The 27,614-nt window shown below is 43.9% G+C and overlaps 1 protein-coding gene across 4 annotated transcripts in view; it reads right to left on the bottom strand.

The window, feature by feature from the left end:
• The window catches only part of STOX2 (storkhead box 2), a 246,056-nt gene that overhangs the window by 11,716 nt on the left and 206,726 nt on the right, over positions 1-27,614 (bottom strand). For all 4 annotated transcript variants that reach the window (XM_053257670.1, XM_053257671.1, XM_053257672.1 and 1 more), the window contains one exon: positions 1,714-3,985. In XM_053257670.1, the coding sequence (XP_053113645.1) occupies positions 1,714-3,985 (2,272 nt within the window). The remainder of the gene's footprint in view (positions 1-1,713; positions 3,986-27,614) is intronic.

Genomic DNA, 27,614 nt, shown 5'->3' with positions numbered 1-27,614 from the left:
CTCCAAAGGATGAGGACTATTAAGATACACCCCCCACCTGCTGCAATTCTAACATCAAATGACTTGGGGAAAACCTAATATTGGATTCAGGTAAATATGTTATCTGTAATAATATAAGATGAAGGTTGTTTGATAGAGGCAGTTTAAATGGCCGTAATAAAACTGATGATGATGAATTCTGCTCTTTTTCTGATCAGCTGATCAAGAAGAGCTATAAAGGCTGCAGAAAACAGGCCAATTTAAGAAACATGACATAGCTCTGTGGAAGCTGACCACAAAACAAAGGCAACAGCAATATCTACAAGTTCTGTGCAATCATTGGAATGTGCAAAACATTGGAATGCCCAACTGCACAATTCCTGTCTCTCATCACCAGGACAGGAGGCAGCCAATCGTGGGACAATTGCTGCAGGTGATACAGTGGTGGTGGTGGGTGGGGTTCTTTAATGCTCGACCCAGCACTGGCACAGGGGAGGCTGGGCGGGTGGAGAGAATGTAGGGAGGACCTGAGAGGAGGGCGGGGAGTCATGCCGGGAACACTGGAATCAAGGACAGGGAAACAGCACAGTGATGCCTGGGTGCTGTCGTTCCTCTCAGCACCCAGACATCACTGTGCTGTTCCCCAGCCTCCCCATGCTTGGTCTCAATCTCCCCTGCATGACTCCCCATCCTCCTCATGGACCCTCCCAGCATTTTCCCCAGCCGGCCAGCATCCCCCGCACCAGTGCTGGGTCAGACATTACAGAATACCCCCCCACACACTACCTGGGGCAATTGCCCTGCAACTGGCTGCATCCCCGTTGTGGGAGGCAGGAATTGTGCAATTGGGCATTCTGACATTTCCAATTGCACAGGCCTAATATTAACTACAGAAGCTCAGGGAAACTATAATCTGAGCTCTTGGCCCAGGATCCCAGGTATACTGAACGACAGCTAGAGGCAGTTGCAGGCCTGGCCCAAGCTCCCCCAGCAGCTGAGGCAGTGTGGTGAGCTGCCACCCCTCACCCATGTGGTGTGCAGAGCATGCAACACACCAATTTCCCCCACCCCAGTATCCTCAATTCCATCTACCACCTCCACCCACTGCACACACCAGATTCTTCCCATTCCCCCAACAATCACAATCAGTACCTCCATCTCCTGTTACCTGCCACCGCTGTTGCCATCCTTCTTTCTTCCCCTTCTTTCGCTCCCTGCCTTTTGAAAAGGCTGAAGGCGGGGAATGGAGCTGTTAGAAAAGCAGAACTTCTTCACAGGTATCAATACCACTTTGGCCAGGCTATCTGTGTTACTTCATATGTGATAATTTCTTCTATACAGAAATAATCTCCATGTACGAAAAAGGTCACACATGACATAGTCTGAATTCTATGGTAAGGATCCAGGTGAAGTTAGTCAAAGTCCTGCTGAAATTAATGGGGATTAAGTTTGTCATGACTAACCTGAGACTGTCCAGGGTACGAGACCACTACCCAGGACAGTTTGGTTATTTTTATAGGCTCAAAGGCTGCTTGTTCAAGAGAACACTACTGACTGAATTATACTCTGATATAGCCAAATAAGTAACCAACCAACCACTGTATTGACTGCCTCAAGCTGCAGGGGGAAAATGTCATAAACTGTTAAAAAAGGATAATTGCACTGCCCCACAATACTCAATACATATTATGCAAGGTTAAAATACTATGGGTCTTTACAATTATAAGTTCCTACCGTGGAGAGTTAAACCCACTGTCAACTGTGATGCTGCTGCTGTCCATACTGTCTAGTCTCGCTGAATGGGTGGCTCTCTGGTTGTTGCTGTTTTCCGTTTCCTTTGGAGTAAGGAGTGTGAGATTCTTCTCAAACTTCCTTTGCAGATCTCTCTCTTTTTCCCGCTCAAGAAGCCACTGCATAGTGCCTACATCATCCCGGTTCTTCTCTTCTTCAGCATTCTTATTTGCCCCATCCTCAGAATCATCATCATCAGATACATTGTAGTAATCAAAGGAGGCTTCTTGGTTTCCAGCTGTCTCTTGTTGCCTCTGTGAAACAGGCATGACTTGTGTGACTGATGTTACCATAACTTGTTCGAGTTTGTCACATCTGCTTGGTAATGTATCAGAAGGTGTCTTTTGATGAGGCTTTAGTAGTGGCACACTGGGCTTGTGAAAACTGTTCACAGACAGAGTACTATGCAGAGGCTTAAAGAGTGTATCTTTGCTAAATATTTCTTTCCTCTTATCAAGACTACTAGAGTCCATGTTGTGATGTTGAACCAGTCGGCCATTTGCAATCACTTCAGGAGCTTGGCTAGTAGCAATTGGTCCACTACTGTTGCCTGGCCCTTTAGGCGACTCCTCTTTATGTACTCCAGGTTCTCTTACTATGTGCTGTGACTGTCTTTCTGCAGGAGATACTTTTTTAATACTGTCTGTCAAAATCACTGTGTCATGGTCATCTTTATTTTTCCCCAAAGGTGAAGGAGCAGTAAGAACAGTCTCGCTAGAAGTGTTACACTGAAAATAATCATCAGTGGCTGATTTTGTTGTACAGGAGTTGAGCTCATTATAGGGTGGTAAATTATCTGCTGGCTTGCTTTGTTCCAATAGACTACAGGAAGTGGGAGTTTCTGCATTGCCACTAGTCTTTTCAGGTTTAACTATCTCTCTGTAGTTTGTAGAAGACATCAGAGCCCTTTGATGACTGAGTGATTGTGAAGGCCTTAAGGTGCTATCATCAATGTATGTTTGGCTAGTAGTTTGATCATCTTGGCTGCAAGCTTCAGCTATGTCTTCAGATGTACCCAAAGAAGCACCACCCAGAGGTCCTTTCGAGTTATCCATTGATCGAGACCGTTCCTTGGCTTTATTAGACCTTTCATTTCTTGATCTTCGGTCCTGTGTATGGCTGTGGCTTCGATGGACCTTAGAATGGGAGCTTCCCCTTGAAGGTTCAGGAAAAGGCATCTCAGTTCTTCGTTTGGCTAGTTCACCAGATACATCCCATTCAGGTGTCATAGGAAAGTGAGATTCAAGAACGTTAGGGCTGCTGTGCATGATAAAGTTGTCCCTTTTGTGTTCTATTATGAAGCAACCTTCCCGTGGTGACCTGGTGAGGGGATCATAGAAATCATAGTCTCTTTCACCTGGTACATCCAAATGGGAACCCTCTGAAGGATCTCCTTTAGAAACCCGAGTTTTGCTGTGTGATCGAGATTTTCCATGGGACTTCCTATGACTTCTACTCTTTTTGCTTCTCCCGCTATGGTGAGCTGAAGAACCAGCCTTGCTTCTTTGAGCTTTTTCTTCTTCAAGTTTCTTCATTAGTGCAGTGTGCCTCATAACATTTTCCACAGTCAAATCTGGGTTTATACGCCTAATAATCTCCATTTCTACCTCCCTAGGTATAGTGGTAGGGGTGTCTTCATCCCTCAAAGGCCATTCCTCGGGAGGAAACTGAGCAGAAAAATTGGCCAGCTGTTTTGTCTTATCCTTTTTGAAACTCAGTCGAAACAATTTTAGCCCAAATTTTTTAGACTGCTTCTCTCCATCTTTAGGCTTTGTAAGTGTCTCTGTTTTGTAAGAAAAATTTACAGTACTTTTACTTTTTTCAGTGGGTGGTACCTGGCACATAGAAGGGGGGCAGTAGGAGTCCTTGCAGTCTTTTGCCGATTTCCTCTGTAGCGTGGAGGCATGCATGCTGTGCATGTCTTCTCTGCAACAATGGCAAGAGTCGCAGTGGTTTTTGGGTAATGTTCGGTCTCTGACGCAGCCTGAGGTGGATGGAGTTATAGTTCCTTGCTGTGGAGAGGTACACTGAGACCTGTCAGGTATCCTCTCATCCAGATGGTACCATTTACTGTTAGTTCTTATAAGGGATGGTGTTATAAAATAAGTCTGGGGGGTCACAATGAAATAGCCATCTGGAGTTGGGTAGATTTTTCTCTCTCGTACAAGCATGTTTAAGGTATGACGAAGGATTTCTGGACTTGGAGTCGGAACACCTAAAAACAACAGCAAAGTGTATTTTATTATCATATCTCTTATAATGGAAAATTCAGATACTTCTTGTTAAGTTCCTCCCCATAGATCTTGAAAATAAACATGCACTGAACAAACAAGACTCGGCCAAAGTTTTTTTTATTAGAGGTTTGAAGTGCAAGAAATCAGTTAAAAACAAACTGAAAAAAGGCAAACTATGACAGAATAATGAAAAACTCTAGTTATTTATTTCTAAAATTATGGTGAACTTAAGGTTCAAGAATTAGCCTCATGCCAGGCCTCAAAATTAAAATGTTCCGAAAACATTGTGGGTTTCTGCCACCTGCTTCTTTCAGTATAATCTATATATCCTAATTAACTGATTTTAAAGAACAAAACAAAAAACAAGGTAGCAAAGGGTGTAATTCTGCTATAATGGGCAGCTTTTATTATTAATTATCATCATCATCATCATCATCTACATTTACGTACCGCTCTTCCTCTGAGGAGCCTAGAGCAGTGTAGTACATACCCAAGTTTCTCCTCACAACAAGCCTGTGAAGTAGGTTAGGCTGAGAGAGAAGTGACTGGCCCAGGGTCACCCAGCAAGTATCATGGCTAAATGGGGATTTGAACTCGCATCTCCCCAGTCCTAGTCGAGCACTCTAACCACTGCACCACGCTGACTCTTTGCAGTTCATGTAGCTCATTATTTTTTACTTTTACTTTTCTTTTCCACTCTTCCTCCAACGAGCCCAGAGCGGTGTATTACATACATACATACATGTATTACATACATTCCTACTTTCCCTCTCCCAACCACCCCGTTAAGTAGGCTAGGCTGAGAGGGAAGTGACCCACTCCTCAAGACCAGCAGCAAAGAGAGAGAGCTCCTCCAATTTTTTTCCTCTTTTCCCCTTAAGGCCTCCTCAATTCTCTGCCACCTCCTCTGCCCCTGGAGCGTACCCCCATCGCAGAAGCCCCTATGGGCTCCTTGTCAGTAGGATAACAATGGACAAAAGCCCAAACACCAGGTAGGAGGGTGAGTGCCTCCCTTAAGGAGGCGAAAACCGCTCCGCGCAAGCAATGTAAAAACTAAGAAGGGAGAGAGAAACGTGCCTCGCCGAGCTCAGAGTGGCCCCGTGCTGCTGGGGTCTGCCAGAGAGCACGCAAGCCGATCACCAGCTCAGGCAAGGAGCACACATGGCAAGAAATGGGGCTGGCATGGCGATGGGCGCCTTGTTGCCACCCGCCAACTGACCAGCCCAGAGCCACCCATCAAGTACTGTGGCTGAATGGGGACCCGCATCCCCCTTAAAACCAAACCTGGGCCAGGTTAAGACCCAGCCGGCTGCTCCAGCCGTCGGCGCTGCTTCTTGCCGTGCCTGGGCTGCCTGTCCAGGGAAGGCCCTCTGTGCTGGTGGCCGCCAAGAGGGGCCGCACTGGGTTGGGCTGTGCGCTTGCCCGTTATGGGCTCGCGCTGCCGCCGCACTGGGGCAGCCAGCCGAGCTTACTAGCTCGCCTGCTTTGCCGGAACCTTTCCCTCCTGCCGGCGGCAGCCCCTCACACAGCTGGGTGGGCTTAATAGCTCGACTCCCACCTCACAACAGCCCCCCCCCGCAGCTCAAGGTTCGGAGGCCCAGCCATGTGGTTGTGGCCGGCCTCGAAGCTCGCCTCGCCCACGCCCGCTCACAGCGCCTTTGCGAGCTGGACTGAGCGGGCGCCTGCGCACTCCCTTGCTTGCCAACCTAGCCCCACCCCTTGAGCACCCGGGGAGCCAATGGGAAGCGCTCATCCGGTGTTCCGTGCTCCTTGTGGGAAGGGGGCTGTGCAAACAAGCTGCACCGCCCATGTGGGCAGCGAGCGGCTGGATTCTGGGCAGCTGCATGTATATTTAAATAAAGCAATAATATGAGAAAGTCAGGAACAAATACATGGGGGGGAAGTCACCGTTGAATATTTCAGTTCATTATTTCCCTGATAAATCTTCCTTATATCTCAAACTATTTCTTTTAAGAGAGGTAGAGCACAACACAGACTTCAGTCTAAGAAAAAGGTTTATTTTAATGTCAGACCAAAGGCAGATTGGCTGCATCACAAAATTGGTCACAAACAGTATATTGACAATAAAAGTATATTTTAGATATCTTTCTCCATCTTCTTAAAATAGTTAGATCTTGAGTTTGAATTAAGGTAAGATGACAGGTGAAACATACTAATCCCAAGATAAGATGGGAAATGGAATATATTGTCTAGAGAAATTTTGAATGTTTTATGCAAAAGCTGAACAAAACATATTTTTCAGGGCATGTTTAGGTATGAAAATGGCATGTGAAATACTTTCATGATTTTTTAAAATACAGCATCAGTGTAAACGTTAGTGCTGAATATTTGTGTTCACAACCAGAGAAACTGTGCATCTACAACGTGAGATGCTGCCTAGATTCCTTTAACAGTATGGAGGAACTCAAATAAGATCTTTCAAAGATATTTAAACCTATAGATTCAATATCTTACTAGTTACCAGATGATATGAATTATCTAGCAAGTATGTTAATTTTATGAGAATGTCCATAATAAAAATAACCACATAACAAACCAGGCTTGCTTCACCAATCACTTTAGTGAATGTGCTGCAATATCACACCTATAACACAGACTTTGATCATTTTCCTTTTTTGACTGAAAAAAGCACAAGAGTAAGTGATTAACATAGTGAGACAATTTGCTATAAAATGTGTTAGGGTGTGCTAGTTTTTTGGCACCATCTTAATGACATCAAATAATTGTGAGAAGAAATCCAGCTATTTGAAAAAAAAGCTTTAACTTAACACGTTAGTTAATATTTCGCTCTTAAATCTATCGCCTATGTCAAAAGGTCTAACAGAAAGGTCTAACAGAGCTCAGGTGCTATCCAACCCAAACTTGGAGAGGTGGGGAATGAGTGATGCACTTTTAAGTAGCCAGGAAAAGAAAAAGAGGCCCATTGGCAGACTGAAGGAGGTGGGGGAGAAAGGGCAACAGGAACAGACTGCTCACATTACACAGCACCATCAGGACTAGAAATCAGGTCTTGGATATCTTGCTTTAGAATAAATTTGTATGCCAACTCCATCTTCAAAAAGCCTACCTCATTCACCAGTAAATTCTTTTAATATTTTTTTTAAAATAGAATACATAGAAGCTAGAATTTAAAATACTGCTTGACAGCAGTGGTGTTATTTAAGATTATGTAGTTTTTTAATAATTCAAAAGCAAAATCTGTCTGGACACCGAATCATCAGACATGTACATTTTCTGCATCTCAAGAGAGTGTGCTGTGTCCTCCACTGGGTTTCCAGACAGAAGATTATGTCTTGTTTGCTGCTCACAAAAGAAGACTGACCTAAGGTGAACCCAGTAAAATGTAAGACACATTTCAAGCTACTACGTATGAACTGGATGCATTTTAGGAAGAAAATGTGTAAGATTCCCACTTTTTGAGGAAGGCCACAATGAAGCATGCCAGCTGTCAGAAAACACAATAGCAACATCAATACCTATACTCCATTTCAATTTTACTATACTTCGATATTTCTCTGCAGTATATTCATTTTGTAGCAAAATAGGTGGTAAAATAGCCAAACGCACCTAAGGTTGTTACATAATAAGCTGCACATTTGGTTCCTATGTGTACATTTGGACAACTGACACCTATTTTACACAGTTCTTTTTGAATACTCTGTACTTTCCTGCCCAAGGTCTCATGATACATTTGTTTGCTATGCAGTGGTATTTTAGAAATGCAAATGCCTTTCTAAAATACCACTACATAGGAGCTGGGTAATGGCACCCGAGTCAGGCACCACTATAAATAAGATTGACTTGGACTTAGTGTTCCCTTTAAGGCGTCTACATGCACACATGTTTTTAAATGTCCACTCAGTTAATTTTAGATCCCACTCAGATTGAATTAGGAAGGTACCACTCTGACCCATTCTGCATATACATTTGCACACACTGCCTTGATACTGCCATCCAGACAAAACTCATTCTGCATACAGTTGAAAAAAATTAGAGAGAACACTGCTTTGACCTATTAATGCTCATTTCCCACCCCCCCACCCCCCACCGAGTGCTTCTCAATATGGGTAACCCAGAACAGTATCTGGATCCATTATACAAAATAAGCTACAACAAATGTATAAGAAATGTATATGCCCACAGGTTGTGATGGGTTTGCAGACTGCCCGATGGCATGCCTGCCAGTGTGAAGATTTGGACATCACATGTCCAGATAGGCTAGTAGATAGTGCTAGAAAGGAATAAGCAGTCACTGGAAAACGTAGCTAGGGTCCTGAAGTCAAGTTTAGCTTGCTAGCTAGGACACTGAAATTTAGGACTCCCAGCATTCTCAGTAATGTTACTTGTTCTATATGCAGGGCCAGCTAGGCAGGTGGAGCTGAAGAGTATGAATGTATAGATGTGATGGTGATTTTGGGAGGATAAGTCGAGTTTGTTACGCACTGGGGAACATTTGCGACAAGGCGAGCCCGTACAAAAGGAACAACTCCACTTGACCTGAAATGGAACCAGACTGCTGAAGCTTAACATAAAAAAGCTCACAGAGCAGCTTTTAATCAGACTCCTGGGGGAAAGCCAACAGCAGCTGGGCTGTATCTGGTTTCTGGGAAAATAAATAAATAAATAAATAAATAAATAAATAAATAAATCTATCTGTTCGGTAGTTTTAATGTGTATTTTAATTTGACATTCTTATGTCAAAAAACTCAAAACATTTTTATGCTTTGTTAAAACTTTGTTTTATTGCTTTGTTTTATTGTTTTATTGCTTAGAGACTTTGGTAGTGGGCAGTAAACAAATATATTAATATATAATAAATAGAAGAAATGAGGGTGCAAATGTTCCATGTCAAGAGGATAGGCTAGAATTTGAAAATGAGCATACAGGTGCATATAGAAATTGGTCAATTAAGCCACTCAAAGGCCACAAGGGGAAAGGCTCATGCCAATGATATTTGGAAAGTAATACAGTGCAGGTGGTTTATATGCAAGCGCCAGAATTGTCTGAGTAAAGATGGGGGAGCTGGAGTGCTTGGAAGGGGACACAATGTATAGTTGCAAATGAGAGAACAGTTATAATGACATGCAAAGGAACATTGGTGGAAGAGAAAGAACCAGTGGGATATGGTTATCTTTGGAAAAGACCTCTACAGAAAAGGCAGGGAAGGTCATATTGGGGGCTGGCTGGTGTATCTCACTATAGCTTAGGCTGGTGTAGCTTGGTATGTCAAAGAAAGTATAGCATTTAACTAACTAAAAAACTTAGGAGGATCAGACTCTTCCACAAAATCATTATGGTTGGTAATAAAGATAAAGTGTGCTGTCAAGTGGGTGTCGACTCCTGGCAACTACAGAGCCCTGTGGTTGTCTCTGGTAGAATACGGGGGTGGGGGTGGTTACAATTGCTAGCAGGGTCCAAAACTAATTTAGTACTGTGGACATACTATGGTTCTCTTTATCAAAATGCTGAAGGTGATCTTGAGCTGGAGAAATATTGGGAAGGCACCAGTGGGGGAAAGTGTTATAATAATGGGTGGTTTCAACTATCACACAGACTAGGTAAATTCATGTTTATGTCATGACAAAGACCAAATTTCTAGATGCCCTAAAAGACTCCCAATAAAAGAGAGGAGAGCTGGTCTAGGGGAGGACCTGGTCTTGTGGTAGCAAACATGACTTGTCCCCTTAGCTAAGTTGGGTCCACCCTGGTTACATATGAATGGGAGACTACACATGTGAGCACTGTAAGATATTCCCCCTTAGGGGATGGAGCTGCTTTGGGAACAGCATCTGGGTTCCAGGTTCCTTCCCTGACATCTCCAATATAGGGCTGAGAGAGATTCCTACCTGCAACCTTGGAGAAGCCACTGCCAGTCTGTGTAGACAATACTCATCTAGATGGACCAATGGTCTGATTCAGTATATGGCAGCTTCCTATGTAAGACTGTGCCTTAGGTCACAGAACCGGCTGGAGGGGAGATTATTCTGAAGTTAATCCTAAATGGTGTCCAAAAGCTGATCTGAGATGTAAGTGTTCTTGAACTGGCAGGGTACTGCTGACCATAGGGCTATTAAAGTCCATATATATTGTTGATGGAAAACGGAGGTACTTATTGTGCAGGTTCAAAACTTGGGAGACGATTTTGATCTGCTGGTTCTGGGTGGAGTCACGCTTCCCCGAAAGGAACAGGTGCGCAATATGGGGGTGCTTCTGGATCCAAACCTTTCCATGGTGTCCCAGGTTAGGGCAGGGGCCAGAGGTGATTTTTATCAGCTTTGGCTGATACGCCAGCTGCGCCCGTTTCTTGAGATAAACTACCTCAAAACAATGGTATATCTGCTGGTAACCTCTAGGCTGGATTACTGCAGTTCTCTCTGTGTGGGGCTGCCTTTGTATGTAGTCTGGAAACTGCAGTTGGTTCGGAACACGGCATCCAGGTTGGTCTCTGGGTTATCTAGGAAAGACCATATTACTTCTGTCTCGAAGGAATTGCGCTGACTACCGATACGTTTCTGGGCAAAATACAAGGTGCTGGTCATTACTTATAAAGCCCTAAACAGCTTGGGCCCTAGGCATTTAAGATAACATCTTCTTCGCCATGAGCCCCACCGCCTGCTAAGATCATCTAGAGACATTCGCCTGCAGCTGCCGGCAACTCATCTGGCGGCTACTTAGGAACAGGCCTTCTCAGTTGCAGCCCCTGGACTTTGGAATGCGCTCCCTGTTGAAGTAAGAGCCTCCCTATCTCTGGCAACTTTTAAAAAGGCACTGAAGACACATTTATTCACCCAGGCTTTTAATTAGATTTATAGTTTTAAATAATTTTAATACTGGGTTTTAAATGTTTTTAATTTTTTAAATGATGTTAATTGTTAATTGATTTAATGTTTTAAATGGTTTTAATTGCCCAGAGATGCAAGTTTTGGGTGGTATATAAATAAAATAAAATAAAAATGTAAGTGCAACATTGTCAAGGAAGTCCAACACAGGTACATCTGACTTCAAAAGAAAAAAACTTCTCAAAAATGAAGGAGATAGTGAAAAGGAAACAAAAAGGGAAAGAGGGTCAGATCTCTCCAGAATATGTGGAGATTATTTAAAACCACAATAATAAAGGCTGAACTAGGAAACCACAATAATAAACGCTCAAGTAGGAAAAGAAGCATGAAGTTCAAGAGGATGCTAGTAAGGCTAATAAGTAGAGTCAAGAATGCTTTAAAAGACAAGGTAGTTCCCTTCAGAAGAAGTTAGCCTTGCCCAAATGAGAACAAAAATAACACAAACTCTGGCAAAACAAATGTAAGCTGATAAAGAGATAAAGTGTGTGTGTGTGTGGGGGGGGAGAATTCAGATGTGCATGACTACAAGGTTAGGGTAAAGGCATTTTGTAGGGCCAAAGTTAATTAGATTAATTAAACTGTATTTATTTGAGGGCAAATATCAAGTATAGGGATAGCTATTATTATTAGCTGTCATTTATTTTTAGCTGTTATCCTGAATTACAACATAAAATATTAAAAGATTTTAAATTTTGTCAAATAATAATCAGATGATTATAAACTGGAATGTTGCAGTAAAACAAGCAACAGCTATGTATCCTGCACACCCTTTAAAAAAAAAACCCCAAACCTAGTTCTAATTTATAACAATAAAGAGGGTATGTTCTATTGGAACCGGTGTTTCTCCACAATGGATCTGAATATGACTTATAAAAAAGAATTCCAAAGTCCACTAAATCTTCGAAAGTGATTTTCTCCTAAGTTGTCAATATTAGTATGGGAGCATGCACAACATCGTGGAATGTTTTTGATGAAAGCAAACCACATGCACAGTTCTCTTCAAAATACCTCAAAGATTAAGAAAAATAACAACATGTTGGCAGTCTGAGAATCTGCTCTGACTGTTGAGCAGCTCTGTGATAAACATTTTGAATAAGTGACTTTTACTACAAGTTTTGCATAAGTTTTTTTGGGGAGGGGACACAAAAATGAACTACCTTACACCAAATTAATATTACAGCATATGAAAAATATTCAATAATTTGGTGCATCACATTATTATTATTTGTATTAATTTGCTTCTTCCTAGAGATCCTCATCTTTTCCCTCTAGCTCCTTGACCTCTAGATCTTCATTTTCCATCATGTTGTCACAAGCATCCTCTTGGTTCTGTGTATCTTGAGATGCCCGGGAACACACGTCGCAGATCAACCCTGCTTTGTGACAGCTGCATCTTCCTCCCGGGCATCTGGAGGTACTGCATCCACACCTCACCAATTGAAGTATAGCCTTTGGAGCGGGGAGTTGATTGGTCATTATTGGTATCCAGATATCTCCTTCCATTTTTCAACCACATTTTTCAGGTGATGGGATTACACGCTTCACGATTGTATCATTATCCCAAAGGATTGCTTGATGGTGTGTTCGTAGTATTGCATGGTATAATACATCTCTTGTAGGTGGAAAGCTTGCAGACTGGGCTTGTTTCTTCATGAACAGCCACCACCTTAACCTATCAACCGGTGAGATATGTGAATGAAGCAAGTAAACCTGACATATAAGTTCCTCAAGGGCAGCAGATGTACCATCACTGGGGAGTAAATCCTTCCCCAGGCTTGCAAGTGCACTTATAATACGATCATTGGCATTCTTGAAAGCTTTCCAGAAACTCAGTTTGCCCTTCCCTGCAAAACCTCCAGTATGGTCTGCACCACTGATAGCATGTAAGCCAGACAAAGCAGAAGCCTTGCTGGGTCCAAGAGCTTCATATATGGGCAGTAGAGGAATAGTGCGGTACAGCTCTCCTTTTCCAGTAACAAAATTTGTGTCAGCAAATAATTCTGGGTACCATCAAAGAGCTAGCACAAAAACATCAGTGTCTGGTGAGTGAATGTTGATTCTGGAACCCCCCTTGTTTGTTGCATCAGCAGCATGAAGCAAAAGCTTTGTGTCCGCTTCTTCCTGATTACTTTGAAGATGGCTCATATCTCTGTGGGTAGCTCTGCATTCACATCCCCATGCCACTATCACATTTTTACCATTTGTATGTGCTTTTTACAGTACCTTCTTTGACAAGTAATCTGTTAGTTCCATCTTTGTTTTCATATGTGAAACAAGCCACTTCATTGATAATTTGCTATGTTTGTTGTATCCACGATATGGTACGGTTGTTGCCCTTGTCTTCAAGTGTTCCTGTCTCCAAGTGTTCCTTGTCTCCAAGTGTTCCTTGTCTTCAAGTGTTCCTGTCTTGAGTGACATATCAATGTCATAGCAGTCAAATACCACATGAAGTCATAGCTCTGTATTGATAGAAAATAATCTGTAAAATGTTCGGCAAGCTGGCCACGGTTTTTTTATGCTGTCCAGCTTATGAAGTGACTGGAGTTCTGCCATCACATCTACAAGTCCTCCCTCAAATCCAGCTGACTGATTAGGCTCACTATGAATGGCTTCTGTTTTTTCCTTGTTCATGGCCTTATAGTCTGTGATTTCTGGTTTTGGACCTGGTCCTGTAACAGAAACAGACACTGTAGCCTGAGCTAAACTCATGGCATGCTGGTTGACTTTAGGGATGTGCATAGAACCAGGCGTGCGCATGCGTGTCAGTTACTTCCAGCCACGGAGCGGATGGGGCGGCAGGGAGGTACACTGACACCCCATAGGACTTTGCAAATACCGAGCACCAGTGGGGGGGCGGAGGGAGGGGTAAGTACACCCTCCCCCACCGTTAAAGTGTGACCCCTCCTGCCTTTGAACCTCCCAGTGTTCAAACCTGTTCAGAGGCCCATAAAAGGGGCTCCAAACAGTTCCATGCACATCCCTAGTTGACTTCACAGTCTCCCCCCTCCCCCCGCCCTGTGGATAGGCTAAGGACATAAGAACAGCCCTGGTGGATGAGGCCCAAGGTCCATCTAGTCCAGCATCCTGTTTCACACAGTGGCCCACCAGATGCCACTGGAAGCCTACAGGAAGGAGTTGAGGACATGCCATCTCTCCTGCTGTTACTCCCCTGCAACTGGTACCTTGAGAACCCAACAGAAGAAGCTATACAATTAACTTGGAACATTCTGCTATGTAACTTATGTAAGTGAACCAGAAAATACCCATCTTTCTGCTTTGGTAATATGTTTTTGCAGAATTTTAGCAGCATCATAGAGTATTTTCATGTCATTTCCATCAGTGTTGCTCTCTTCTGCTAACTGAATTGTAAAGTGTGCTCGCGAGTCGGTGTCGACTCCTGGCTGTGGTTACACAGCCCTGTGGTTGTCTTTGGTAAAATACAGGAAGGGTTTACCATTGCCATCTCCCGTGCAGTATGAGATGATGCCTTTCAGCATCTTCCTATATTGCTGCTGCCTGATATAGGTGTTTCCCATAGTCTGGGAAACATACCAGCGGGAATTCAAACCGACAACTTCTGGCTTGCTAATCAAGTCATTTCCCCGCTGTGCCATTAGGTGGCTAACTGTAGCATCTCTTAAAATTTTGATAGAAACATGTTCTGATTCATTCACTCATTTTGGTTTATGGAATTCTACACTTGGTATATCATGCTGTATAAGTTGCTTTATTTGTGTGTGACTGGGATGGCTGTCCACATTATCTGCTATAAGGATTCCTGTATATGCCTCTTGAAGATGAGGCATGGTGACTATATTTCCATCCAACAATGTATTCTCAAGCGGACTTCAATTTTTGCTGCCACCTCATTCGACTTGCTTGCTTTTTGTGGGTTGAGTGCTGAGCGATTGACATTTGTTACATGTGTTGCCCAGCACCTTCTGTGGTATTTAATGTCAATAGCAGGTGCATCTTGAGGATCAATGGAGGTGCAAAGCTTGACAAGCAGTTTCCCATTCCCACTTCTTTCAACTGCATCTTTAAGTGACTGACCAGCATTTTCTGTAGCAAAGGGTTCTTGTAATGCAGTCCATTCTCACAAAAGAAGCACAATTCCCTTTTGTAAGGAGATGATTGAGATCGAATGAAGGTTCTGCTTGACAGTATTGGGTTTTCCTCAGTATTCAATTTTATCTTTTTTTTTCATATCATGCTTTGGCACGTTTGAGCATTTTGGTATAAACAGTCTCTTGATAAAATTTTCTATGCCACAAACATCCTTTTGCTTGAAGATCTTGCCATGTGACATCACCAAGGCACCTACTAATCTCAGAAAAACTGAGATTAGTAGTATGTCTCCATACTGAACACACTCCCTGATAAAGCTCAGTAATTTTTCATAGGATATAACAACATGCTTCTCCACCAATGCCTCATTTGTCTCTCTCTGACAGATGATACAAAGTGAGTGCTTGTTGTCATATCTGGCTTCTTTAGCTCCACGAACTTCAGGGTGGGAAACGCCTTCCATTGTTAATCAATGGGCAACAGTCTCAACAATATTTAAGTAGCTTTAAGGATCTGAAACACACACAAAAACACAAATTAAAAACTATACTAAAGCAAACTTGCACACGTCAAAAACAACCTCAAACTCTTAGCTAGGGAAATGTCATGATCAGCTAGGGTTCAGCTGGTTTCCACAACATGCACCCCCCCCACCTCTGATAATGTTGAATTATATTTTTGTTATAAATGGAGTTAAATCACTGCCTAACTATGGTTAATTACCTTGTCTGTTGGTTTAACAGACATGAATATTGCTTTTACATTATAAAATACCTAAAAAATTAACTTTCTACTTTAATGAGAGATTATAAAAAATAGAGCAGATTCTCAGACTGCCAACATGTTTTTTCTTGTTTTTAGAAGTGTTCTGAAGATAATTACATAACTGGTTTGCTTTCATCACAAAAATCCCACGGGTTTCCAAATATGCTCCCGCACTATTTGGCTTAATAAGGGATAAAAAATTAGCTCACAATATACTAGTTTAAGATGCAGAGTGCTTACAATGTGATGCTATAAATAATTAGCATACCTTATTTCTGATATAGCAGTGGCCCAGATTTGTATCTGCTCTACTGCTCAACAAACTTGACAGCTAGGATGCAATGCAAAATCCTGCAATGAGGAAGGAAGTATTTATCTTTCTAAAGGTATGATTTTCAAACTACTCGACCCTAAAGAGCTCTGCAGAAATCAAGCAGCAGGAGCAGATTGAAGCTCTGGATGAGTAACAGCAATTATAACCATGTGGGTTGTACCAGTTTGTATAACCAAATGTTAAAGTGATTGTTAGTAATGCTGATGACTGCAATGGTGGGATCCATAAATGGCGTTCACATAGCCAAGACTATTATTATTGTCACTGGTATTAACTTCTGCAAAGGGTTAACTAGAGAAGCCCAGCAGAGGAGTGAGAAGATCATCATCTGCTTCCTCTTAAGTGCTGCTCAGAGTGAGAGACTCCCAGAGTGTGCTGTTGGCTCCTTCTGCTTCCCCCTTTGAGGCTGCAGCCTGCTGCCTCTGGGTAACATCTGGGGAGTGTCTGCAGGACTAGGGCCAGGGGTGGGAGACTCGGCAGTTCCTGGGGTCAGCTGCCTAGCTCTGAGCTTTATAGGAAGGCTGCCAGTCGCCCCTTGGGGGAGCTACTTTGGGGGCATAATAAGGGCGAGGGCCAGGCTGTTTGGCTCAGGAGCCCTTGTGGTATGTGAAGGTGGGTGGGTATTTCAACTTGGCTTCTGTCTAAAATCCTGGGTGAGTTGAGTTTTAATGTGTCTATCTGGAGATGTGGAAACAGGGGATGTATCCACTGACAATGGGGCAGCTATTCCAGTGGTGGTGGGGAATACAAGAAGTAACATTGACAGGTCAGCAGGCTGTTGGAGGGGAAGGGGTATCAGAAACTTAATTGCTGCTTTCCCTTCTGGCTGTCCTGCTAGCTCTTTGACCTTGGAAAACAATGCCAACCACCCACAGTGCCTCGTTTTGCACTTTTGTAATGCCAGGTTGGCCCAGAATAAACTTGAATCATCCATTATCTGCTTCTGGATGAAGGGGCCAATCTGGTATGTATTAAAGAGATTTGGCTTGGGGAGGCTGGTGGCCCGGTGTGGTCCCAGCTTCTCCCTCCAGGATACTCTGTTGAGGAGCAGGGGAGGGGACGTGGGCGGGGAGGTGGAGTGGCTGTGGTCTATAAGAACAATATCTCCCTTGCCAGGATCCCTGTCAAAGTGTCTGACCACACTGAATGTGTGTACCTAAGTTTGGGGACCAGGGATAGACTGGGACTTCTATTGGTATACCAGTCACCCCGCTGCCCAACGGAGTCCCTAACTGAGCTGACGGACTTGGTCTTGGACTTGGCTTTGGAGTCTCCCAGGCTTGTGGTGCTCGGGGACTTCAATGTCTGCTCTGGAACCAATTTGTCTGGAGTGGCTTGGGAGTTTATAGTGGCCATGATGACTACGGGCCTATCCCAAGTGGTCTCGGGACCTACACATATTGCTGGTCACACGCTTGATCTGGTCTTTCACTCTGAACAGGGTGGTATTCTGTGGTTGGGGACTCCTGTGATTTCCCCATTGTCGTGGACGGACCACCATCTGGTTAAGGTTGGACTCATGACCACGTCCCACTTCAGCAGGGGTGGAAGGCCCATTAGGATGGTTCACCCAAGAAGGTTACTGGATCCTATAGGATTCCAGGAAGCCTTGGAGGGATTTAGCTTTGGCTCTGCTGGTGAACCTGTCGACACTCTCGTGGAGAGCTGGAATAATCATCTGACCAGGGCAGTGGATACAATCGCTCCTAAGCGTCCTCTCCAACCCGTTTCAAAATTGGCTCCTTGGTATACGGAGAATAATGAGGTCTGAAGAGGCGAGGTAGATGACTAGAGCACAAGTGGAGGAAGACTCGACTCGAATCTGACAGATCATTACATAGAGAGTATTTGAAGATCTATGCTCAGGCCATACGTGCAGCAAAGAAGCGATTCTTTTCTGCCTGTATTGCGTCCGCAAGTTCATGTCCGGCAGAGTTGTTCAGGGTTGTGAAGGGGCTAATATGTGCCCCTTCCCCCTTGAATCAGTACTTGGAACCAACAATTACTCACTGTGACCTTTTAGATGAGTTTTTTGTGGACAAAATCTCTTGTATTCAGGCCAACTTAGATTCAGACTCCACAATTGTTACAGAATCAGATGCCGAGGTGTCCACCAACTCCTCTGATGTGGTGACCCTGGATCAGTTTCAGTTCGTGACCCCTGAGGATGTGGACAAGTTGCTTGGAATGGTGAGGCCTACCACCTGCCCTCTTGATCCTTGCCTGACATGGCTTATAAAATATAGCAAGGAAGCTGTTGTAGAGGGCCTGGTAAGGATCATAAATGCTTCCCTGTGGGAGGGCAGGATGGCTCCTTGTCTTAAGGAGGCAATAATTAGAACGCTTCTGAAGAAGCCTGCCTTAGATACCTCAGAGTTAAGCCATTACAGGCCTGTCTCCAATCTTCCATGTCTGGGCAAGGTGATTGAGAAGGAGGTTGTCTCCCAGCTCCAGGCGGTCTTAGAGGAAACTGATAATCTAGAACCATTTCAAACTGGCTTTTGGATGGGCTATGGGGTGGAGACTGCCTTTGCTGGCCTGATGGATGATCTTCAACTGGGAATTGACAGAGGGAGTGTGACTCTGTTGGTCCTTTTGGATCTCTCAGTGGCTTTCAATACTATTGACCACAGTATCCTTCTGGAACGTCTGAGGGGACTGGGGGTGGGAGGTACTGCTTTGCAGTGGTTCTGCTCCTATCTCATGAGCAGATTCCAGATGGTGTCTCTTGGAGACTGTTGTTCTTCAAAATCTGAACTTTCCTATGGTGTCCCTCAGGGCTCCATATTGTCTCCAATGTTGTTTAACATCTACATGAAACTGCTGGGAGAGCTCATCAGGAGATTTGGTGCAGTATGTTATCAGTATGCTGATGACACCCAAATCTATTTCTCCATGTTATCTTCATCATCTTCATCTCAGGGCTCCGTATTGTCTCCAATGTTGTTTAACATCTACATGAAACCACTGGGAGAGATCATCAGGAGATTTGGTGCTGGGTGCTATCAGTATGCTGATGACACCTAAATCTATTTCTCCATGTCAGCATCATCGGGAGAGGGCATAACCTCCCTAAATGCCTGCTTGGAAGCGGTAATGGGCTGGATGAGTAATAACAAACTGAGAATGAATCAAGATAAGACAGAGTTACTCATTGTGCGGGGTCAAAACTCGAGAGACGATCTTGATCTGCTTGTTCTGGATGGGGTCACACTTCCCCAGAAGGAACAGGTACGCAGTCTAGGGGTGCTTCTGGATCCAAGTCTCTCCCTGGTGTCCCAGGTTGAGGCAGTAGCCAGAGGTGCCTTCTATCAGTTTCGGCTGATAGACCATATTACTCCTGTGTTGAAAGAACTACACTGGCTACCGATATGTTTCCAGGCAAAACACAAGTGACTGGTTATTACGCCCGTTTCTTGGGATAGACAACCTCAAAACAGTGGTACCTCTGCTGGTAACCTACAGACTGGATGACTGCAATGCACTCTATGTGGGGCTGCCTTTGTACGTAGTCTGGAAACTACAGTTGGTCCAGAATACGGCTGCCAGGCTGGTCTCTGGGTCATCTAGGAGAGACCATATTACTTCCGTATTGAAGGAGTTACACTGGCTGCCGATAAGTTTCCGGGCAAAATACAAGGTGCTGGTCATAACCTATAAAGCCCTAAACAGCTTGGGCCCTGGGTATTTAATAGAACATCTTCTTCGTCATGAACCCCACCGCCCATTGAAATCATTAGGAGAGGTTCGTCTGCATTTGCCACTGGCTCGTCTGGCGGCTACTCAGGGATGGGCCTTCTCCGTTGCTGCCCCAAGGCTTTGGAATGCACTCCCTAGTGAAATAAGAGCCTCCCCATCTCTGACAATTTTAAAAAGTCTTTAAAGACACATCTGTTCACCCAGGCTTTTAACTGATATTGTTTTGATGTTTTAAGAACATTGTTTTTTTTTTTTAAAAAAATTCAATCGTTGTGTTTTAAACTTCTTAATTTTGTTTTTAACTAATGTCTTACCTTTGTTTTTATCTTGTTGTAAACCGCCCAGAGATGTAAGTTTTGGGTGGTATAAAAATATGTTAGTTAGTTAGTTAGTTAAATAAATAAATATCATTCCCTAAATGCCTGCCTGTAGTAGTAATGGGCTGGATGAGGGATAACAAACTGAGGCTGAATCCAGATAAGACGGAGGTACATATTGTGCGGGTTCAGAACTCGGGAGATGATTCTGATCTGCCGGTTCTGGATGGAGTCACACTCCCCTGGAAGGAACAGGTGCGCAGTCTGGGAGTGCTTCTGGATCCAAACCTCTCCCTGGTGTCCTAGGTTGAGGTGGTTGCCAGAGATGCTTTTTATCAGCTTTGGCTGATATGCCAGCTGCATCCGTTTCTTGAGATGAACGACCTCAAAACGGTAGTACATATGCTGGTAACCTCTTGGCTGGATTACTGTAATGCGCTCTATGTGGGGCTGCCTTTGTATGTAGTCCGGAAACTGCAGTTGGTTTTGAATGCGGCAGCCAGAATGGTCTCTGGGTCATCTAGGAGAGACCATATTACTCCTGTGTTGAAAGAACTACACTGGCTGCCGATATGTTTCCAGGCAAAACACAAGTGACTGGTTATTACCTACAAAGCCCTAAACAGCTTAGGCCCTGGGTATTTAAGAGAATGTCTTCATTGCCATGAGCCCTACCGCCTGCTAAGATCATCTGGAGAGGTTCGTATGCAGGTGCCGCCAACTCGTCTGGTGGCTACTCAGGAACGGGCTTTCTCTGTTGCAGCCCCTGGATTTTGGAGTGCACTCCCTGTTAAGCTAAGGACCTCCCTATCTCTGGCAACTTTTAAAAAGGCACTGAAGACTCATTTATTCACCCTGGCTTTTAATTATATCTATGGTTCTAAAAAATTTATTCTTGTTTGTTTGTTTCTTTGTTTAAATACTGGGTTCTAAATGTTTTAAAATTTTGAATGTTTGCAAACTGCCCTAAATAAATAAATAAATAAATAAATAAATAAATAATGGAGAGCCAACAAAATATTTATATGACCAACATACATAAATTCCAACCATATACAACAGAGTAAGCCTTCTTGACCCATATCTAACAAAAGGAAATCTCATCTTGCCAGAGGAACTGATACTAGGAGCCTGTACTTCACAAGAACATAGGAGAAATGGAAGTAGAGTGCAAACAGACTCTGTGAAAACTCAAAGTGTTAGCATATCCACATCAGGAACCTCTATAACTCAGTGACAAGCAAGGCACAATTGTAAGCAGGGGGGAAACTGATCTAGATCTAATAGGATTTCTACAAGAAATAGCAATTGACAGCAGGGGAGAAGAGTGAAGGAACCTGACTCAAAGACTGCACAATAACTGTATATCAAACAGACACCACTGGAGGAAAATACTACCTCTAATTCAAACGTTACCATAACTGGCCTAGTCCCCAGTTAATGCTACCCCAAAATGCCCTTGTGAAAATGCAGGAGATGGGTACTGCCTTTATCTCCTGCTTTTGGGCTTTCCCCAAATCATTTGGTTGGTCAGTTTGGGAAACATGATGCTGGATTAGAGAGACCCAGCAGTCTTTCTTTTTTGTGTCTCCCCCCCCCATGTTTAAAAGCCCCACACTCAATTTTGGGGATCAGCAAAGCTAACCTGCTTTATAAGCATTATGCATCTTCACATTCAGTGAAGGCTCTGTAGTATCTTTTCCCCTGACCAGGCCTTTCCAGGAAATGTTTGGGTATTGTCCATCTGCATGTCCTCAGGTTTTCTCCACTTAGTTTAGTTTAGGCAGGAACTAAACATCGCCTTCACAAGCATATTGCACAGGTACAGATTATATCAATATAATATTCCCCAAATGATTTTTCTCAAAAATCAATGCCTCTTGCCAAAATGTACAATATTGACTAGCAGGGATGTGCAGAACAGTTTGCAGTTGAACGTTCCAACTGTGGAATGGGCCATTTTGAGAGTTCTGAGCTTGGAAGAGACCGCCCTTCAAATGAAGGGCCTGTTCCAAGATTGGAATGGAATGATCCCATTCTGAGTCAGGACACTCAAAACCATTGCGTGGTCAGCAAATGGCTGCTGCATGTGCAAAGAGCCAAGAAGAGCGCCATTTTAGAGTCCAAAATGGTGCTTGGAATGTTTTCAGGGCTCCAAGCTCATTCTGTCAGAACTGTCTAAACTGGTTGTTCCGATGGAATGATCCGGGCATTTGAGTTCTGTTCTGAATGCATATGCCATTCCATACACATCCCTACTGACTAATAGAGGAGGACTTCAATATTCACAGGGCTTCCGTTCCGCGGTTGTACTGCAGATACGGAAACCACAAATATTGAGGCATTAGGGCAATGGGAAATAAAAAATTTTAAAAGCCCATTTCCGGCCAATTTTTTGAGGTGGCGGTGGTGGGGAATGTATTACCATGTTTGCTGCTCCCCCCCCCACATGTCGTGCTGTGCTCCCAGAATGCCTCCCAAATCACCATTTTTGGGTCTTTTTTTAAAAACGGGAGCAATTTTGTGGCTCCAAGAAACAAAGTAGTGGCCGGAAATTATCTCCGTGGTCATTTCTGGCCACCTCTGACTAATGGATATGTGAGGTCAATGTGTTCCCCCTCACACACGTAAGCCGAGGCCAGGAGTCTTTTACGGAACCAGATACGTGAATCTGCGGATTGTGAGTTTTCCTTATACATGCCATCATGAGATGTGAGCACTCCATAGCAATCCAGGCTTTAGATTTAAAGAAGAGATTGGCCCAGTCTCTTTCTCTCTGCTTTGCACCTGTTCTACAAGATTCTGGCAGAATTACACATTGAGCAGTCAAGCCCCACAAATTCATACTTTGATCAAATGTTCCCTGAGGTAGGGACTCTGCTCATCACTGCCCCTTGTGGTGACTTGCCCACACTGCAGCAGCTTTTCAGTCTCCAGGTCCTTTGCTGGCCCCACTCGGTGAGGCTTCATTATTAGCTTCCCTCCAGACAGAAAGAATATGAGGCTTCCTGTCTGAACCAGACCATGTCTCGGTTTCAAGGTCTCTTGGATCTCTTCCTTGATCTGTCTCCTCAGCTTGACCTCTGGCATGTTCCTAACATTTGGCTGGAGTCAGTTTGTCCCCTGACTCCAGGCTGTCCCCTCAGCTTTGGCCTTTTGTATGTTCCTGATCTTCAGCTACTGATTTTGATCCCGAAACTCCGACCAATTGCTGGCTCTCCTAAGTCCCATCGTCTAGCCCTGTACCATCTGGTTGCTGCTGCTCACAACTCAGCCCTCTCTCCAGATATGGGCCATTTTAATAAGAGTACCTGGACTATTAACTCTATCATAAGTGGCAATCAAATGGATTGCTTTTCATGACGACATGTTAATTTACCCATCAGGTGCTGAAATTTCATTACTTTGAAATTATTAGAGAAACTGAGTCATTTGTGTTGGAGATGCAGCTCTTGTATGGATCGACTCTTAGCACCAGCAACCCTATTGACCACTAAGGGCACTCACCCTCTGGCCATGCTTTCTCCACTCCACTTTCCCTGATAGTCTCAGGTTTCACTCTCTCACCTGGAGAGAGAGAGACTTCCTTCTTCTCCCTTCCTCTCTTCCTGTATGTAGCTGGCAACATGGCATGTAGGTCTTAATCTATGTCCCTGATGGATTTCCTAAATAATACATAATGACAGATGTGTAAAAGATTCATACCATATGAGTTCCCATATGGTATGAACAAAAAAAGAGAGCCACCAATGGGAACTTATTAACTGTTGGTTCAGCAGGAGGGCTGCGCTACAAAATTTAGCTACCTGTCTGGTGGCATAGGAATTACTTCCTTCCAACAGCCTGCCAATCATCTGAGGAGAATCAAGACCTGGGCATTTAGCCATCAAGGGGTAAATGAGATCCTGATGCAGGTCTCTATAGAACAAACATCCCAATAGCACATGGTTGACTGTTTCCACTTGTCCCTCCCCACATGGGCAGAGCCTCTCCCCATAGGGAGTCCCTCTATATCGGCCCTCTAAGAGGGCTGAAGGCAGGGCACTGCATCTTGCCAAGGTAAAAACTCTTCTAAGTGGGGGCACCTCCAAGATAGTGAGATAGGATGCTGGGCCCAAACTATACCTGACTGATTCCTGGTTCTGAAAGTCAGGTGCCTTCGCTATATCCGTTTGTCTCTCAATATCCTCTATTCTGTTTAATGAGCTTCCAGCTGTCTCCAAACTTTGCGTAAGCAAGGCAGACTGATTGAGGCCCAAGGCAGTCATCTTTTGGTTCACAGCACACTTCCGGTCGACTAATAGGAATCCTCTAATACTAAGTGGTTCAGCCCTGTGTCCAAGGAAAAAACCTTCAATCAATAAAACAGCACCATTTGCCAGTATCTGGCCTCAACTCTAATGAGACCTACCGGTACCTCCAATCTGGGCCTCGCATTAGAGGTGCACTTGGGTGTCTGAAATATTGCTTTCAAGAATTTAGACTGCACCACTTCTAGGGGGAACAGATCTGGGTAAGGACCCAAGTAGACACCATAAAGTAACTATGCCAATGATTTCTCTTGAAAAGGTTTTAAGGCCGCGGGGATAAAATACCCTCCCCTGGTTCTATAGAACCGCAAAATAGCTCAGGCACTGTTAAAAAAAATATTAAATAGTTTAAAACTATTAAATGCAAGTACATAGGGCAAAGCTGAATTAAGGAATGGACAACTGAAACATAGCTGCTACCATTCAGAAGAGGACATACTGTGGAATAATATATTTTTGGAACCCAACACTTAAATCGTAGTAGAGGACAAAACACTACAATAATATCCTAAGACAAGGAAATTGCAAGAATTTAATTCCCAGTTTGAGAGTAAAACATTCACCACTTTCCCTATTAACAGGGAAAGGCTTAAGAAAGACAACTTTGGGTAAGAGATTATGTGTTAATTTGCCTGAAGGCCTGTTGCAAAAACAGCCAGCAGAACATACCAGTGTGTTGAATTCTCTTATGAGGTGTATTTTTGTTTGATGAGAACGGTACTGCACTAACTGATTTCCATGTGTATAAAGCCAGACTATACACATACATATTTTAATCTCAAGTGCTCAGTGGAAGTTTGCATTAAATTACACTGATTTATTTTGCCAATCTTTCATTCATGTGACTCTTACTATACTCACCAACAACTTCTTGTTGTAGTCTGCTCATCTTGCAGAAAAGTCTGAGATGCACTATGCTAGACAGACAAGTGTGAACTTTACCTGCCCTCTCCACCTCCTTTCCCTCATCAACATGGATCATTAATTTTAGTCTTTGGAGAACACTGACAAACCCTTATAAATAAAGCCACAAGTGAAGACTGACAACAAGAATTCACACACCAAACTGAAGCTTCAATACTAGGCATAGTTGTTGGAAACAAGCCCTGTTGAACTCAGTGGGTTCTATTTCTGCATAAATATGGATAAGGTTGGGTTGCTGTTACCAGACAGCCTTCCCCACTACTCTGGCTTCCTATAGAGGCAAAACTGCAACACATGGACAAGCACTTGGTGCTGGGGGACAGAAGCTGGCCTCTGCTTGGATCAAGCAGCTGTATCAAGCAAATCCTGAACCAGGGCAAAATCTGCCTAGAAAAAGGTCTCACTCTCAATCTCTCCCTCTCCCCTGCCCTCTCTTTTACACAGACACACTTGCATTCCATGCATTCATAATGAAGTCTGAGTTCCTGGCACAGTAAAGAGTCTTAAACCTTAAAGACTACCCCTGAGAAACAGGGAAACACACCCCAAAATGCAATCAACCTCATGTGCCCTACGTCAGTCATGTAGATTTGGCACAATAGAGGTCCCTTTGTTTTGTGCTCCATTGGAATAGCAGCCTTCTCCAAATCTGGTTACTGGAATCGTTTCCTTTGTCCTTTCTGTCTTAGGTTTTCCTGCCTCTGCAACTCAGCAAAAGGAAGACCATTACAGAAAGTCCTCTCCCCCAGATGCATGTGTGAGAGCCCTGTGTCTGTTTTCTGTCCAGTTTGCTTGCCTGCTGAAGTCTTCTTCATGGGAACTGAGTGGCACATGCTTCCTTCTACTACTCAAGGGTTAAGGTTAAGGGTCTATCCGGCTGAGCCTGTGATCAAAGCTCTTTGCCCTAAGCTGAATCATTGGACAGCCAAGTCCTCAAGTTGGAACACTGGAATTGCTAAGCTGAGATGAAGTCACTGTCCTTTAGTATTCCTTGTGTGGGTCTGTTTTTGGAAGACATTCACTGGACTGCTCTGGACATACTTGAAGCCAAGAGCTGTCACTCTCTGTGTGGGCTTGCCACAAGTTAATCCATGTGCTTGACTGCCCAAGAGCCCCTGGATTTCCGAATGAAACCCTTGAGCCACTGAGGCTGGCCATTCTCTACTGGAGCTTGCCATGGGTTAACCCCTGCATCTGACTGCCTGGGAAACCCAATGCTTTCCTTTGCTAGCTGTGCACACATGGAGAGCAAATACCATGGAGTTTGATGCCAAGCCAGCATTCTACTGCTTCTCATTGTCTGTTGCTTTGGAAATACCTTTGCAGTTGGGACCCTCTAAATCTTCCCCAGTGGAAATTACCCTGTTTGGAATCACACATGAAACAGCAGGTATCAAAGTTTTTGATTCTCATTATCCATCCCCACCCCCGTGTCTCCCCTTCATTTTGCCCACATTTCAATGCCCACCAGCTGCCTGACTATTACAGCTTCCATTCCCTTACTCCCCTCCTCTTTATTTTTCCCCAGGAACTGCCTTCACTCCCTGTGCAACTGCACTTGTGCAAAGGTTGCCAACTACCACATTTAACATTGTGCCTCTGTTTTACAAATATATTCTATCCCTTGTTCTCAGAAGCCTTTTCTCCGAGTCTGAGGCAAGGCAACAAAACATTATCTTATTTATTTATTAGATTTAGATTTATTTATTTATTAGATTAGATTGCTTTGGAAAGCTTTGCTTGCTTCTGTTTAGACTGTGGTCCGTTGTTATTCATGCTCTCTAATTTGTAGGGAAGTGCACGAAACATTTTGGCGCCTCTAATTTATGGTGGCCCCTGCTGAATCATTTCAGCAGTGGCGAACGGGTCACTTTAACATGAAGAAGGCAGGTCTTACCTGCCCTCTGTTGCTCCTCCGCTGCCCTAGCATGACGCTGTTCGTATTAAGCAGTCGCGCTGTCTGCTTAGGAACAGGTAGTTCCCTGTTCCTAGCAGCCCATGGGCGTCATTGAAACAGGGAACTTCCTGTTCCTAAGGAAGAAGCAGCTGGGTGGCATGACTCTTCAAAACACACAGTGTGGCTGCTTAATATGAACAGCACTGTGCTGGGGCGGTGGGCATTGCACAGAAGCAAACGAGAGGCAAGTAAGACCTTCCTTCCTCCTGTTAAAGTGACCGCTCTTTGCACCTACCCTCTGGATGTGCACAAAACACTTAATGTGCACCCCTACAAATTTGGTTTTGAGCAAAATGCATCCAAGTTAGGACAGAAGCATAGGCCCACACACATGTAACACTGTCAGACAGAGACAAATGAGACATTGGTGGAGAAG

Source organism: Hemicordylus capensis, chromosome 5, assembly GCF_027244095.1.
Source record: "Hemicordylus capensis ecotype Gifberg chromosome 5, rHemCap1.1.pri, whole genome shotgun sequence".
Taxonomy (NCBI): domain Eukaryota; kingdom Metazoa; phylum Chordata; class Lepidosauria; order Squamata; family Cordylidae; genus Hemicordylus; species Hemicordylus capensis.
The sequence above is the reverse complement of the archived record's forward strand: the minus strand, read 5'-3'. Positions and strand labels throughout refer to the sequence as shown.